We start from the raw sequence: 15,000 nt of genomic DNA on the forward strand, positions 1-15,000 counted from the left end.
GCAAGTTCCTGGCCTCGTCGTAGGTCATGTCCTGAGCCGTGAGCATCTTCTCATTGATCCACAAAGACAGCTGGACACAAACACGAGGTGTTATCACTGAAGTCCAGAAGCTTCATCCTGGGATTAATGCATTGATATCCATCTGTACCCCTCGAGTGCAGCAGAAACCAGATCTTGAAGCCAGCGATGGGACTCACCTCCTGGCAGTCCTGCAGGAACCTCTGCAGGTCTCTGTTGTCCTTCAGTCTCATCAGCAGCTCCACTGCAGCCTCCCGGTTCCTCTTGTGTCTGAAACACGAGGGGGAGGTCAGATCTAGTTGAACTTGTCGAGACGCAGACGTCTAACAGACTCTCATGTGATTGTTCTGACGTCTGAAGCGTGATCTGAAGCTGATGCTCACCTGTCGTCGACGGAGGCGACTCTCTCCTGGATGCGCTCGGCGTTGATGTTTCCGTCGCTGGCCAGCCGCCTGCCGGCCTCCACCACGCCGTTGAGCTTGTCTTCATTGGCGTCCATGGTGGTCATGAAGTCCTCCTGCTTCTTGATGGCAGCCTCTGCTCCCTCCAGCGTGGCGGGCATCTCGGTGTGAGCCAGGACATACTCCTGAGGGCGAGGACACAGCGTCAGGGCCGCTGGAGGGCCGGGTATGTTTGTGTGAGGAGAAGTCAAGCGGTCATTATCAAGTGGGTTAATCTTCTGGCTCTCTGTAGCTGTACCTGTCTTCCGTGCTGCTGCTGGTCCTCTGAGGAACTGAACATCCATGCAGATCAGGACAATACAAGTCCTGAGCTGGTTCTTATGAGAGAAATGTGGCCAGCAAATAATTGGACATCAAAGAATAATGTCAACATATTAGTTCTTGTTCGAGTCTCACTTTGCTTCAGGTCATCTGGTCAGCAATCAATTTATCACTGAAAAACTTACTAGAATGGGTCCAATGCTGATCCTAACCCTAAAACTAACCCTAACTCTAGCGCTAACGCTAACCGTAACCCTAATTTACCCTAACCCTAAAACTACCCCTAAGACTAACCCTAGCGCTAACGCTAACCCTAAAACTACCCCTAAGACTAACCCTAGCGCTAACGCTAACCCTAAAACTACCCCTAAGACTAACCCTAGCGCTAACGCTAACCCTAAAACTACCCCTAAGACTAACCCTAGCGCTAACACTAACCCATGACATTAAAGACACGAGACTGCAGTAAGAACATCTTTGGGTTTACCTGGTTGTTGAGGAAGGCCTCTGCCTGCTTGGTGTCCCTGAGGAACAGCTGGTAGGCGTGAGACTGGGACAGCAGGTTCTGTCGGTTCTCCCACATCTTGTGCAGCTCGTTCCAGCCGGTGTCGAGCGCCTGCAGCCTTTGCCGGAGGAACATGTGCTGCGCGTCCGTCTGGCCCTGCGTCACCATCTCCCCCATGTCCCGCATCTTCTGGTAGTCCTCTTCGTAGTTCTGGATCTCGTTCTTGATGCCTTCGTGCTGGGCCATAAGCTTCTCGGCCTCGGCCAGAGTGTTGGGCATGTCCTCGGAGGCGATGGCCGTTTGAGTGCGAGCCAGCCAGGTCTGAAAGTCGTCCAGCTCGCGCAGGAACTGCTGCAGCTTCCTGGCCTCGCCCAGGGACTCCTCGCGGTTCTTCAGAGTGTTCTTCATTTCCTCCCAGACAGCTGTGATCTCGGCCATGCGGCCTGTGATGGCCTTCGCCTGGTCGGGGTGCTCCTCCGCCAGCCGCTGGGCCTCGCCTCGCAGGTCGCCCAGTTTGTCCTCGATGGCGGCCAAGTCGCGCTCCATGCCGGTCAGTTTGCGCTGCAGGGCCATGACCCCCGTGAGGTCGTTGCCCAACTCCTCGGTGGACTCGATGACTTTGGTCTTCTCTTTGATCCAGGACTTTGTCTCGTTGCAGTCGAGGTGGTAGTTTTGCACGCCCAGAGCCGAGTTCAGGGACTCTTTCTTCTGGTCCACCAGATCTCGGAACTGGCTCCACCTAGAAGTAGAGGATAGGACCGTCACAGTCTACAGGTACGATCCCACCAATAGTTTCATGGTGTTTACACTGAGGACGCACAGACTTTAATATTACACGTTTGATCCGTTTGTACCTGTTGTTGAGTTTGTCCTGCTGGGTTTTGATGTCCTTTTCACTCGGGTGACCATTGTGCATCAGCTGCCGGGCGATCTGGTTCACCACAGCAACACGAGACGCCTGGTTGTTCATCTCCGGCTCCAGACTCTCAAACCTGCCAAGGAGACACATGAATACAGCGCTGACAGAAAGGGATGGACAGTGACGAACACGCATGCAGTATCTGGTCGTCCTACCTGTGCTGTACGACCTCAAGGTCCTCCAGCTTCTCTGGGATCTCCATGCTGTTCAGCCACTGCTCCTTCTCGTCGATCCATACCTCACAGGCGTTGGCCTCGCTGAACATCTTGTAGAGTGCCAGAGCATCCTGCAGTGCCTGCTTCCTCAGCTTCGTCAGTTCTGTCACCTCCTTGTGACGCTCCTCGATGCCGGACAGACGTCCACGCACCTCCTCCGACTCCGCCTCCTCTTGAGGCAGTAAGGCTGCCTGCTCGTGGAGCGAGTCGATGACCGGCCGGTAGCTGGTCACCTCCGCCGCCGCGTCCTTGTGCTTCCTGAAGAGAGCCTGGGTGGAGAATTCATCATGGCCCGTCTCTCCACTGGAGACGATTCGCAGGGCGTCCAACGTCCAGGCGTCGACGTCATCCGCGTCGGCCTGGAACTGATGCAACGCCAGCGCCTCCTGCAGCCTCTTCCTTCTCACCGCCGCCAGCCGCTCCAGCGCCGCCCACTGAGCCTGCAGGTCGTCGATACGCTCCTGAATCTTGGTGGCGGCGAAGTGGTCGGTCTGCACCATGACCTGGCCCTCTTCAATGGTGTGCCTGAGGTGGCCGGCGCGGCCGCTCATCTCATCCTCCAGGGCGCGCTGCTGGCTGAGGAGGCGCAGCACCCCCGTCAGGTCCTTGCCGTGCTCGACAGAGGACAGGATCTGCTCCTTCTCACGGATCCAGCCTTCCTCTTCGGCCATCTCCCAGAAGAACTTCCAGAGACGGCGGGACTCCTCCAGGTGGGCGCGGCGCTCAGCGGCAAGCTGGGTCAGCTCCTGGTAGCAGAACTCCAGGTGGGAGACCCGGTCCTGGATGACCTGAGGGTCGCAGGGCTTGTAGCCTGGACAAGGACACACCATTATCAGGACAAGTTTTTCTGAAGTAATCTCAACTTCACGCTGCTGCCACAAACCATGAGAGTCAAAGTGCAATGCCTGGCTATTGTCCCTGCTCCTCGTGAGGAAACCATTTGAGAAAACGAAATGAAAAACAACTGACGAATAAAAAACACCTTCTAATCTAGACAGAATGTTTCAATAGAGGGGCGAGGGCGCTGCTCACCGTCGTCATTGACGGAGTACTTGGTGGCGTTGGTGCCGACTGCCGTCACCCTGTCAGCCTGGATGGCGATGTCGGCCTCCACCAGGGCGTGTTTCTGCAGCAGGTCCTCCACACCCAATAGATGCTTCCCATAATCTTGAGACAGCAGCAACATCTGGAAACCAAAAACAGACAAACAAACAGAGGACGAGTTAGGATGGCAGTGATCAGCTTCCGTCTCTGCTCTTTCAGCTAAATACATCCTGGCCTTCCTTTACAGGACGATCAAAATCTTCTCCATGTTTGGGTTTGCTATATCAGCGTACCTTCATCTCATCCATCCAGTCCATGATGTACAGCATCTCCTGGAAGACTCTCTGCAGGCCCAGGTTCATTTCCAGCCTCTGTCGGCGGGCCTTCAGCAGCTCCAGCAGGTATTCCCACAGCCGGATCACGTTGTCCTTCCTGGCCGTGACGCGCTTGATGTCGTGATAGTGCTCCACCTCCAGCTCCTTGGCCACGGACACCACAGCCTGGACGCGCTCCTCGTACGCGGTGACGTCCGTCTCTATCGCCTCGTGCTTCTTGGTGGCCGCCTCCACGGCCTGGAGGTCAAACCCAAAGTTGTCCTGGAGAGAAGGGAGGCAGCTCATGAAACAAACACACGCAGTTTCTTTCAGTTGCACCGGAACGCCGCCGCTGGCTGTGCGTCTTCTCACCTGCGACACCAGCCTCTGGTTCTCACTGAGCCAGGTCTCTCTCATGGCGGCTTTGCGGTCAAAGCGTCTGGCGAGTTGTTCCAGTTTCTCCTGACGAATCAGCTCCATCCTCAGAGCGAGCTCCCTCTCATGCTCCGCCTTCTCCAGGCGCTCCCAGGCCTGCCGGCGAACACCATCGTCGTCAAACACTTGCTCTCAAAATGATTGTACTAATAAAATGAATTCCCTGTTTACGATGCACAGTCCTGCAGAGCGCTCTCCTCCGGTTGTGTTCAAGGCGCTGTCGGTGTTTTGTATTTAAGGTTCATGACTGGAGGTGGAGCAGCTCTCACCTTGTTGATATCCGAGATGAGCTTTCCCTCTCGGGGCATGTAAACCTTCTGGTTGTTGGCTCTCATCTTACTCTGGATGGTGAACAGAAGCACCTCCAGGTTTCCCTTCTCTGTGAACCTGAAGACAGACCAGAGGGACAAGAGTTAAGAGGAGCAGACAAAGGTTGTACTTCATACAGCCGTCAGTTTGAGTTCTGAAATGTTTTGTTTGATGAAAACTACAAGCCACAGGTTCTGACTTCGGGGGTTTCTCCACTGTCCGGTAGGTATTGAAGGCTTGAAGCTGCTGCTGGACTCCACCCAGAGAGTTGGCAAACTTCCTGTTGTTGAGGATGATGATGGTCTGTTCGATCCACTCCAGCAGGTCTGAGGCCAGAGACTCGTACTTCTCCACCATCTTCTCCGTCTCGATGGCGTTATCCAACACCTGGACAGAGAAAGAAAGACGTGTCTTATGATTGATTTGGTCTGTCTGTTCTGTCTGTTATGTATTATGGAGATAATACAAGTTATTCTCCTGGTGTCCACTAGGGGCATCACTGCTGTATTACAGAGATAATACATGTTATTCTCCTGGTGTCCACTAGGGGCATCACTGCTGTATTATAGAGATAATACAAGTTATTCTCCTGGTGTCCACCAGGGGCATCACTGCTGTATTACAGAGATAATACATGTTATTCTCCTGGTGTCCACTAGGGGCATCACTGCTGTATTACAGAGATAATACATGTTATTCTCCTGGTGTCCACTAGGGGCATCACTGTTAAACCCATGTTTTGATGTATTTATGTGTTCACGTCAATGCTTTCTGCTTGAAAACACACATTGGATGTGAACAGATATTTGGAATATTGATCTGGTGACTTGGGGACTAACTCGGGTTAGTAATATAAAGTCAAGCTTTGTTGTGTTTGAATCTGTGGTCTGACCTTTCCGATGCGTTTGCCCTCCACCTTCAGAGCCTTCATCTTGGAGAAGTAGTGATAGTACGTCACCACGTAGGTGATGACGGACTTCTCATCAGGATGGTCCACGCTGATGTCTGCAACACAACACAGTTAAACTCAGGTTTAGTTGAACTGACAGTGTTTCAGTCAGGCTTAGCTAGGCTGTGTTTCAGTCAGGCTTAGCTAGGCTGTGTTTCAGTCAGGCTTAGCTAGGCTGTGTTTCAGTCAGGCTTAGCTAGGCTGTGTTTCAGTCAGGCTTAGCTGGACTCTACCCTCTGGGTCCAGCAGCCGGGTCAGGCCCAGGTGCTGCTCCGCCAGGTTGAAGGCGTTCTGCAGGTTGTGGTGAGCGTTGGACTTTTTCAGTTTGTCAAAATCAATCAAATCGGGTCTGAAAATAAAAACAACTTTATTTACACAAATGGTTTAAAGTTTGAGACATTAGAAGGTGATGATGCTGTAATGATGATGATGCTGTAATGATGATGATGATGCTGTAATGCTGGTGATGAAGAGGTACCGGTGCTTGTGGATCAGGGCGTTGAAGGCCATGCCATCTCTCCAGCTGGTGCTGAAGTTACGGATGTTCACATTGGAATACCTGGAGAAACCAAGAAGACGAGCTCAACAAGTAGTACAAGTACTGGTAGTACTGGTAGTAGTAGTAGTAGAGTCAGTAGTAGTAGTAGTAGTACTAGTAGTAGTAGTAGCACTAGCATAAGTACTGCAGTAGTCTCACCCGGCCGTCTTCATCTGACACCACAGCAGCAGAGCGTCTTTAGCTGATCTCTTCTCTTTGTTGTCTTCAGTCTCCACGCTGATGTCCTGGATCTGAGACAAGCATATCATCACACCTCCACCTGTACACACTTCCACCTGTACACACCTCCACCTGTACACACCTCCACCTGTACACACCTCCACCTGTACACACACCTCCACCTGTCTGTTGCTTACAGGTGAGTTACTACTCCTCTCATGTGGTGTTACCTGTCCTCTCATGTCCTCTCAGGTGAGCTACCTGTCCTCATGTGAGCAACCTGTCCTCAGGTGAGCTACCTGTCCTCTCAGGTGAGCTCCCTGTCCTCTCAGGTGAGCTCCCTGTCCTCTCAGGTGAGCAACCTGTCCTCTCAGGTGAGCAACCTGTCCTCTCAGGTGAGCAACCTGTCCTCATGTGAGCAACCTGTCCTCTCAGGTGAGCTACCTGTCCTCAGGTGAGCTCCCTGTCCTCTCAGGTGAGCAACCTGTCCTCTCAGGTGAGCAACCTGTCCTCTCAGGTGAGCAACCTGTCCTCATGTGAGCAACCTGTCCTCTCAGGTGAGCAACCTGTCCTCTCAGGTGAGCTACCTGTCCTCTCAGGTGAGCTCCCTGTCCTCTCAGGTGAGCTCCCTGTCCTCTCAGGTGAGCAACCTGTCCTCTCAGGTGAGCAACCTGTCCTCATGTGAGCAACCTGTCCTCTCAGGTGAGCAACCTGTCCTCTCAGGTGAGCTACCTGTCCTCTCAGGTGAGCTACCTGTCCTCTCAGGTGAGCTACCTGTCCTCTCAGGTGAGCTACCTGTCCTCTCAGGTGAGCTCCCTGTCCTCTCAGGTGAGCTCCCTGTCCTCTCAGGTGAGCTCCCTGTCCTCTCAGGTGAGCTACCTGTCCTCTCAGGTGAGCTACCTGTCCTCTCAAGTGAGTTACCTGTCCTCAGGTGAGCAACCTGTCCTCAGGTAAGCAACCTGTCCTCATGTGAGCAACCTGTCCTCAGGTGAGCAACCTGTCCTCTCAGGTGAGCTAACTGTCCTCTCAGGCGAGTTACCTGGAACCGCAGGATGATGGTCCAGATGAGGCCCAGCGTGAGGCGGTGGTTCCCGTCCACGATGTCATGGCAGCCCATGTTCTCCAGGTGAACCCGCTGCTCCTTCAGGAACTGAAGAGCCTTGTCCACGTTCTCCAGGCAGTGGATCCGCATGCGGCCTTTAGTGGGCTTGGGCTGGGAGGAGGAGGGGCGAAGGGGGCGACAACTACATTACCCAGCATCCTCTTCTGCAAACCGACTACAATACCCAGCATCCTCTTCTGCAAACCGACTACATTACCCAGCATCCTCTTCCCATGCAGCAGTAAACATAATCTGCATGACTAATAATAATAATAATGTGAGTGTATCATGTGTACTTACTGTGTACTGACTGTTACACCCTAACAAGTGTGTACTGTGTGTACTAGTACTCACCAGCCTCTCCCCACACAGCACCTCCAGCAGCTTGATGAGCATGCGTCCGTCCCTCAGGTCCACGTAGAGGTCTGAGATCCTGCACGAGACTCTGGACAGGTGAGAGTTCACCCACTTAGTGAAGGTCTTCTTCTGGACCGCCTCGCGCTCATCTACACACAGACACACACACACACACACACACACACACACACACACACACACACACACATACACACATACACACACACACATACACACACACACACACACACACAGGGAGACAGGCACACAGCTGTTAGTTTGAAGGGTTAGGGTTATCTTGGCGTTACTATTACTAGTAGTACTCAGAGTATTACTAGTAGTACTCAGAGTATTACTAGTAGTATTGAAAGTGAGCTGTGGCTCAATCTGAGGTCCGGTGGTTGGAGCTCGACTCTTAGAGCTCGACACTCGACCCTGAACTGCTCAGAAGGAGAAGACGTGTGAGGCTTGTGATTGGTTGGCTCGTCCCCTCCAGCTGTAGGAAGAGGTCCAGATCCTCTTCCTCCTCCTCGTCCTCTTCTTCCTCCTCTTCCTACCTTGCAGCTGTTTGAACCGCCCGTCCAGCTGGCTGTAGTTGAGGTGCGGCTCCGCCTCCATCATGTCCTCAGCTCGTTATTGTTTATTATACATTCGTATATTTATTGATATGACGGTCTTCAGCTCCAAGAGAGAGGAAGACGAGTGATGAAGAGCGCAGGAAGGAGCAGCTGACTCAGCGTAAACCTTCTGTCCATTCTTTACCAAAGAGAGGAGAACACTGAAAACCACCGAAGAAGAAAAGAAAAGTCGACTTGCAGCCGAAGACGTCCTCGTGTCTCCAGGAGAAACCAACGAGTCCAGAGGTCAAAGTCTGTGTGTGTGTGTGTGAACCATCAGCAGCCACACACACACACACACACGCACACACACACACAAACACACACACACACACAGAAGCCCCGCCCACTGCAAACTGTTAAAAATTAAAATGATTTGTAAACATTTGAAGGACCGCAGTTATTTTTCTGTTGTTCACTTATTATTAGTTTAATAATTCGTATTTAATGTTTATTTAATAATATTTAATAAAAAAACAAGCGTCGTTACTTGTGTCTCAGATTGTGTGGGAGGAGCTTCACCTCTCAGCCAATGACGTTAGAGTTTGACAATGATGTCATCAGGGGTGTTTCCCTTCATTGTTCCTTCACATTCCTGAAGGACAGGAAGTAAGAAGCAAACATCCTACACACACACACACACACACACACACACACACACACACACACACACACACACACACACACACACACACACACACACACGTCTTTTCCACGAGAGAGATCATGGTACTATATTACCCCACTAGAGAGACCATGTTACCCTGTTAGTCATCTGTCTCAGGTCCACTTGGACCTCGTACCTGACTCCAGGTGTATTTGGGGGCGGGGCTCCTACCTGCCAGCGCCTTGATGCGGGAGCGTTCGAAGAGGCGGGCCGAGCTGTTCTCGTTGTCCCATTCTTCGTCCCAGCGGTTGTTCACCGTGTCGTTGCTGCTGTACTGCTGCTGCAGCTCCATGTGGTCGAACTCGGCGGCCACCGTCGTCATGGTGACCTTTCACCTCTGACACGCCTGGAAGTCAGCGGGGGCGTGGCCTCAGCGGGGGCGTGGCCTCATCAGCAGCGCCGGCCGAGCTCTGCGGGACGACAGGAAGTCACTGCACAACTGTTCATCACGTCAGATTGAAACCCTTAAAGTACTCCAGTAAAGTACATAAACATTGTACTTCAATGCAGTAGTACTACTGCACTACTGCACTACAGTAGTGCACACACACACACACACACACACACACACACACACACACACACACACTGAATCAGCTTGAGCCACTCGCTCCATGATCACATCAGGAATTGGTCTGAGGATCCATTACAGCACTCAGACACCACGTCCTCAGGGACCATTAATCCATTAATGGATCCGGCTTCCCAGAATCCTTTGCTGCATGATGGAAACACTCCTGTGGCTCAGGACGACGGCTCAGAGATGAGAGAGTACCTCCAGCAGAAGGTGGAACACACGCATGCTGAATGTTAGAGAAACAAGACTTTAAAGGAGCAGCGAGGTCGAGGAAGACCAGATATGCTAACATGTCTCTGATGCTAACATATGCTAACATGTCTCTGATGCTAACATATGCTAACATGTCTCTGATGCTAACATATGCTAACATGTCTCTGATGCTAAAGTATGCGATCATGTCTCTGATGCTAACGTATGCGATCATGTCTCTGATGCTAACGTATGCGATCATGTCTCTGATGCTAACGTATGCGATCATGTCTCTGATGCTAACGTATGCGATCATGTCTCTGATGCTAACGTATGCGATCATGTCTCTGATGCTAACGTATGCGATCATGTCTCTGATGCTAACATATGCTAACATGTCTCTGATGCTAAAGTATGCGATCATGTCTCTGATGCTAACGTATGCGATCATGTCTCTGATGCTAACATATGCTAACATGTCTCTGATGCTAACGTATGCGAACATGTCTCTCATGCTAACATATGCTAACATGTCTCTGATGCTAAAGTATGCGATCATGTCTCTGATGCTAACGTATGCGATCATGTCTCTGATGCTAACGTATGCGATCATGTCTATGATGCTAACATATGCTAACATGCCTCTGATGCTAAAGTATACGATCATGTCTCTGATGCTAACGTATGCGATCATGTCTCTGATGCTAACGTATGCGATCATGTCTCTGATGCTAACGTATGCGATCATGTCTCTGATGCTAACGTATGCGATCATGTCTCTGATGCTAACGTATGCGATCATGTCTCTGATGCTAACGTATGCGATCATGTCTCTGATGCTAACATATGCTAACATGTCTCTGATGCTAAAGTATGCGATCATGTCTCTGATGCTAACGTATGCGATCATGTCTCTGATGCTAACATATGCTAACATGTCTCTGATGCTAACGTATGCGATCATGTCTCTGATGCTAACATATGCTAACATGTCTCTGATGCTAAAGTATGCGATCATGTCTCTGATGCTAACGTATGCGATCATGTCTCTGATGCTAACGTATGCGATCATGTCTATGATGCTAACATATGCTAACATGCCTCTGATGCTAACATATGCTAACATGTCTCTGATGCTAATATGTCTCTGATGCTAATGTATGCTAACATGCATTATGTATGTAGACCTATGATGTTACATGCAGTAATAAACATGATGAATGTTTGAGAATAAAGAGACTGAACGTCCAAAGAACATCAAACATTCTGACAGTCACAGCTGAGGACACACAACACACACACACACACACACACACACACACAACACACACACACACACACCACACACACACAGGAGACAGCTGTGTGTCTCACACACACACCCACACACACACAACACACACACACACACACACACACACGCAGGAGACAGCTGTGTGTCTCACACACACACACACACACACACACACACACACACACACACACACACACACACACACACACACACACACACACACACACACACACAGTAGTTCAGTCATGTTAACATGAGGAAAATCTCTGTGATCAACGCACACAAAACTCATTCATGAAGACGACACAAAGCAGCTGGAGTCATCCACACACACACACACACACAAATATATATGTATGTATGTATGTATGTATGTATGTATGTATGTATGTATGTATGTATGTATGTATGTATGTATGTATGTATATATATATATATATATATATATATATGTATATATATATATATATATATATATATATATATATATATATATATATATATATATATATATATATATGCATATGTATGGTGTGTACACACACATATATATATACATATGGTGGTTGGCATGCCCGTCCTTCAAGCAGAGTGTCGGTGGTTCGAGTCCCGGCTCTGCTCGCCCGTGTCCAGACACACAGGTTCTTTATGAAGAGAAGCACAGACCAGAAGAATGACATCATCACACCGGACAGAGCAGGGTGGAGTTAACACACACACACACACACACACACACGAACACACACTTCCTGATTAGCTGACCCCACCCTTCATCAGTAGAAACATGAAGCTGCAGCCAGCTGGTGATTAGCTTAGCATCGAGACAACCAGAGGATCGTAATCAATAAGTTCAATCAATAAAAGCAATAACAAATTATTACAGTAGTACGTATATGTAGAACATAGTAGTACTGTTCTACGTATGTCTAGAACACAAAGAACCAAGTACATACAGTACTACATTTACCTCAGATGTAGTACAGTATGAAGTACTAAATGTACCTCTGAGATGTAGTACAGTATAAAGTACTACATGTACCTCTGAGATGTAGTACAGTATAAAGTACTACATGCATACATATATATGTACAGTACGATATGTACCTAGTAGTAGCGAGTAAAGTACATGGACCTGAACGTTGTACTTTTTTCCAACATGGCCGCCATGGAGCAGTGTGTGGGTGCGTTGGATTCGTCCACCTGAGAGGTGAGTGCTCTGAGAACTTCATGATTCATGTTCAGGGTTATTGATGGACGAGTTATTCATGTTCAGGGTTATTGATGGACGAGTTATTCATGTTCAGGGTTATTGATGGACGAGTTATTCATGTTCAGGGTTATTGATGGACGAGTTATTCATGTTCAGGGTTATTGATGGACGAGTTATTCATGTTCAGGGTTATTGATGGACGAGTTATTCATGTTCAGGGTTATTGATGGACGAGTTATTCATGTTCAGGGTTATTGATGGACGAGTTATTCATGTTCAGGGTTATTGATGGACGAGTTATTCATGTTCGGGGTTATTGATGGACGAGTTATTCATGTTCAGGGTTATTGATGGACGAGTTATTCATGTTCAGGGTTATTGATGGACGAGTTATTCATGTTCAGGGTTATTGATGGACGAGTTATTCATGTTCAGAGTTATTGATGGACGAGTTATTCATGTTCAGGGTTATTGATGGACGAGTTATTCATGTTCAGGGTTATTGATGGACGAGTTATTCATGTTCAGGGTTATTGATGGACGAGTTATTCATGTTCAGAGTTATTGATGGACGAGTTATTCATGTTCAGGGTTATTGATGGACGAGTTATTCATGTTCAGGGTTATTGATGGACGAGTTATTCATGTTCAGAGTTATTGATGGACGAGTTATTCATGTTCAGGGTTATTGATGGACGAGTTATTCATGTTCAGGGTTATTGATGGACGAGTTATTCATGTTCAGGGTTATTGATGGACGAGTTATTCATGTTCAGGGTTATTGATGGACGAGTTATTCATGTTCAGGGTTATTGATGGACGAGTTATTCATGTTCAGAGTTATTGATGGACGAGTTATTCATGTTCAGGGTTATTGATGGACGAGTTATTCATGTTCAGGGTTATTGATGGACGAGTTATTCATGTTCAGGGTTATTGATGGACGAGTTATTCATGTTCAGGGTTATTGATGGACGAGTTATTCATGTTCAGGGTTATTGATGGACGAGTTATTCATGTTCAGGGTTATTGATGGACGAGTTATTCATGTTCAGAGTTATTGATGGACGAGTTATCGATCAGCTGTTTGTTTGTGCTTCTTACAGGAAGCTCCTGTTTGTTTACAGTCTGTCAACAAGTCAACAAGTCAATATGACCCTCAACACTCGGACGCTAGGGTTCCACTTCCTGTAACATTCTCAGAGGACCTCTAGAGACGGAACGCCACTTCCTGTCATGTTCCATCAACACTAATGTGTTCTCCGAGTCTGTGAAGAACGTTCTCAAGGTTCAGAAATCGACAGAACGTTCTCCAGGTTAAGGAATCGACTGAACGTTCTCCACAGAACGTTCTCCAGGTTAAGGAATCGACTGAACGGTCTCCACACAACGTTCCCCAGGTTAAGGAATCGACTGAATGTTCTCCACACAACGTTCTCCAGGTTAAGGAATCGACTGAACGTTCTCGTGGTTAAGGAATCGACTGAATGTTCTCCACACAACGTTCTCCAGGTTAAGGAATCGACTGAATGTTCTCCACAGAACGTTCTCCAGGTTAAGGAATCGACTGAACGTTCTCCACACAACGTTCTCCAGGTTAAGGAATCGACTGAACGTTCTCCACACAACGTTCTCCAGGTTAAGGAATCGACTGAATGTTCTCCACACAACGTTCTCCAGGTTAAGGAATCGACTGAACGTTCTTCGTGTTAAGAAATCGACTGAATGTTCTCCACACAATGTTCTCCACAGAACGTTCTCCAGGTTAAGGAATCGACTGAATGTTCTCCACAGAACGTTCTCCGGGTTAAGGAATCGACTGAATGTTCTCCACACAACGTTCTCCAGGTTAAGGAATCGACTGAACGTTCTCGAGGTTAAGGAATCGACTGAACGTTCTCGTGGTTAAGGAATCGACTGAATGTTCTCCACACAACGTTCTCCAGGTTAAGGAATCGACTGAACGTTCTCGAGGTTAAGGAATCGACTGAACGTTCTCGTGGTTAAGGAATCGACTGAATGTTCTCCACACAACGTTCTCCAGGTTAAGGAATCGACTGAATGTTCTCCACAGAACGTTCTCCAGGTTAAGGAATCGACTGAACGTTCTCCACACAACGTTCTCCAGGTTAAGGAATCGACTGAACGTTCTCCACACAACGTTCTCCAGGTTAAGGAATCGACTGAATGTTCTCCACACAACGTTCTCCAGGTTAAGGAATCGACTGAACGTTCTTCGTGTTAAGAAATCGACTGAATGTTCTCCACACAATGTTCTCCACAGAACGTTCTCCAGGTTAAGGAATCGACTGAATGTTCTCCACAGAACGTTCTCCGGGTTAAGGAATCGACTGAATGTTCTCCACACAACGTTCTCCAGGTTAAGGAATCGACTGAACGTTCTCGAGGTTAAGGAATCGACTGAACGTTCTCCACAGAACGTTCTCCAGGTTAAGGAATCGACTGAACGTTCTCGAGGTTAAGGAATCGACTGAACGTTCTCGAGGTTAAGGAATCGACTGAACGTTCTCCAGGTTAAGGAATCGACTGAACGTTCTCCACACAACGTTCTCCAGGTTAAGGAATCAATTGAACGTTCTCCACGTTTAGAAACGTTCATCCAAAGTTCTGTCGAGAGACCGTAAGAGAACCTTCTGTGGTCCGGCATACGGTTCTTCGAACAATGAGCGGCTGGTTTTCCCACACTGTCTGCTGGTTCCCAAACGCCTCTTAGTCCATTCAGTGGACCATGAGGGAACCTCAGGAGAACGTAGAACGTAGAGACAAGCGGTTTGTTCTGGTCATCGATCAGTGAAATAGTCAAAACGAGTCCTTT

The 15,000-nt window shown here is 48.7% G+C and overlaps 1 protein-coding gene across 3 annotated transcripts in view; it reads right to left on the reverse strand.

Moving 5' to 3' along the window:
* Positions 1–15,000, reverse strand: part of LOC137802061 (spectrin beta chain, non-erythrocytic 1-like) — a 24,593-nt gene that overhangs the window by 8,829 nt on the left and 764 nt on the right. For 2 of the 3 annotated variants that reach the window (XM_068599589.1, XM_068599586.1), the window contains exons 2-19: positions 9,063–9,301; positions 7,605–7,756; positions 7,188–7,361; positions 6,128–6,219; positions 5,909–5,989; positions 5,664–5,779; positions 5,374–5,486; positions 4,681–4,868; positions 4,442–4,559; positions 4,110–4,268; positions 3,717–4,019; positions 3,412–3,565; positions 2,320–3,190; positions 2,100–2,237; positions 1,228–1,984; positions 402–604; positions 198–288; positions 1–70 (exon numbers count right to left, since the gene is read on the reverse strand). The exon at positions 1–70 is cut by the window's left edge and continues 77 nt beyond it. In XM_068599589.1, coding sequence (XP_068455690.1) covers positions 1–70; positions 198–288; positions 402–604; positions 1,228–1,984; positions 2,100–2,237; positions 2,320–3,190; positions 3,412–3,565; positions 3,717–4,019; positions 4,110–4,268; positions 4,442–4,559; positions 4,681–4,868; positions 5,374–5,486; positions 5,664–5,779; positions 5,909–5,989; positions 6,128–6,219; positions 7,188–7,361; positions 7,605–7,756; positions 9,063–9,213 — 3,931 coding nt within the window. In that variant the 5' untranslated portion in view covers positions 9,214–9,301. Of the gene's footprint in view, positions 71–197; positions 289–401; positions 605–1,227; positions 1,985–2,099; positions 2,238–2,319; positions 3,191–3,411; positions 3,566–3,716; positions 4,020–4,109; positions 4,269–4,441; positions 4,560–4,680; positions 4,869–5,373; positions 5,487–5,663; positions 5,780–5,908; positions 5,990–6,127; positions 6,220–7,187; positions 7,362–7,604; positions 7,757–9,062; positions 9,323–15,000 lie in introns of those variants that run through there. The other variant, XM_068599588.1, reaches the window with a different exon arrangement.

The sequence above is a fragment of the Clinocottus analis genome, unplaced genomic scaffold (genome assembly GCF_023055335.1).
Source record: "Clinocottus analis isolate CAN_PGR_092001 unplaced genomic scaffold, fCliAna1.0.p SCAF_48, whole genome shotgun sequence".
NCBI classification, from domain to species: Eukaryota; Metazoa; Chordata; class Actinopteri; order Perciformes; family Cottidae; genus Clinocottus; species Clinocottus analis.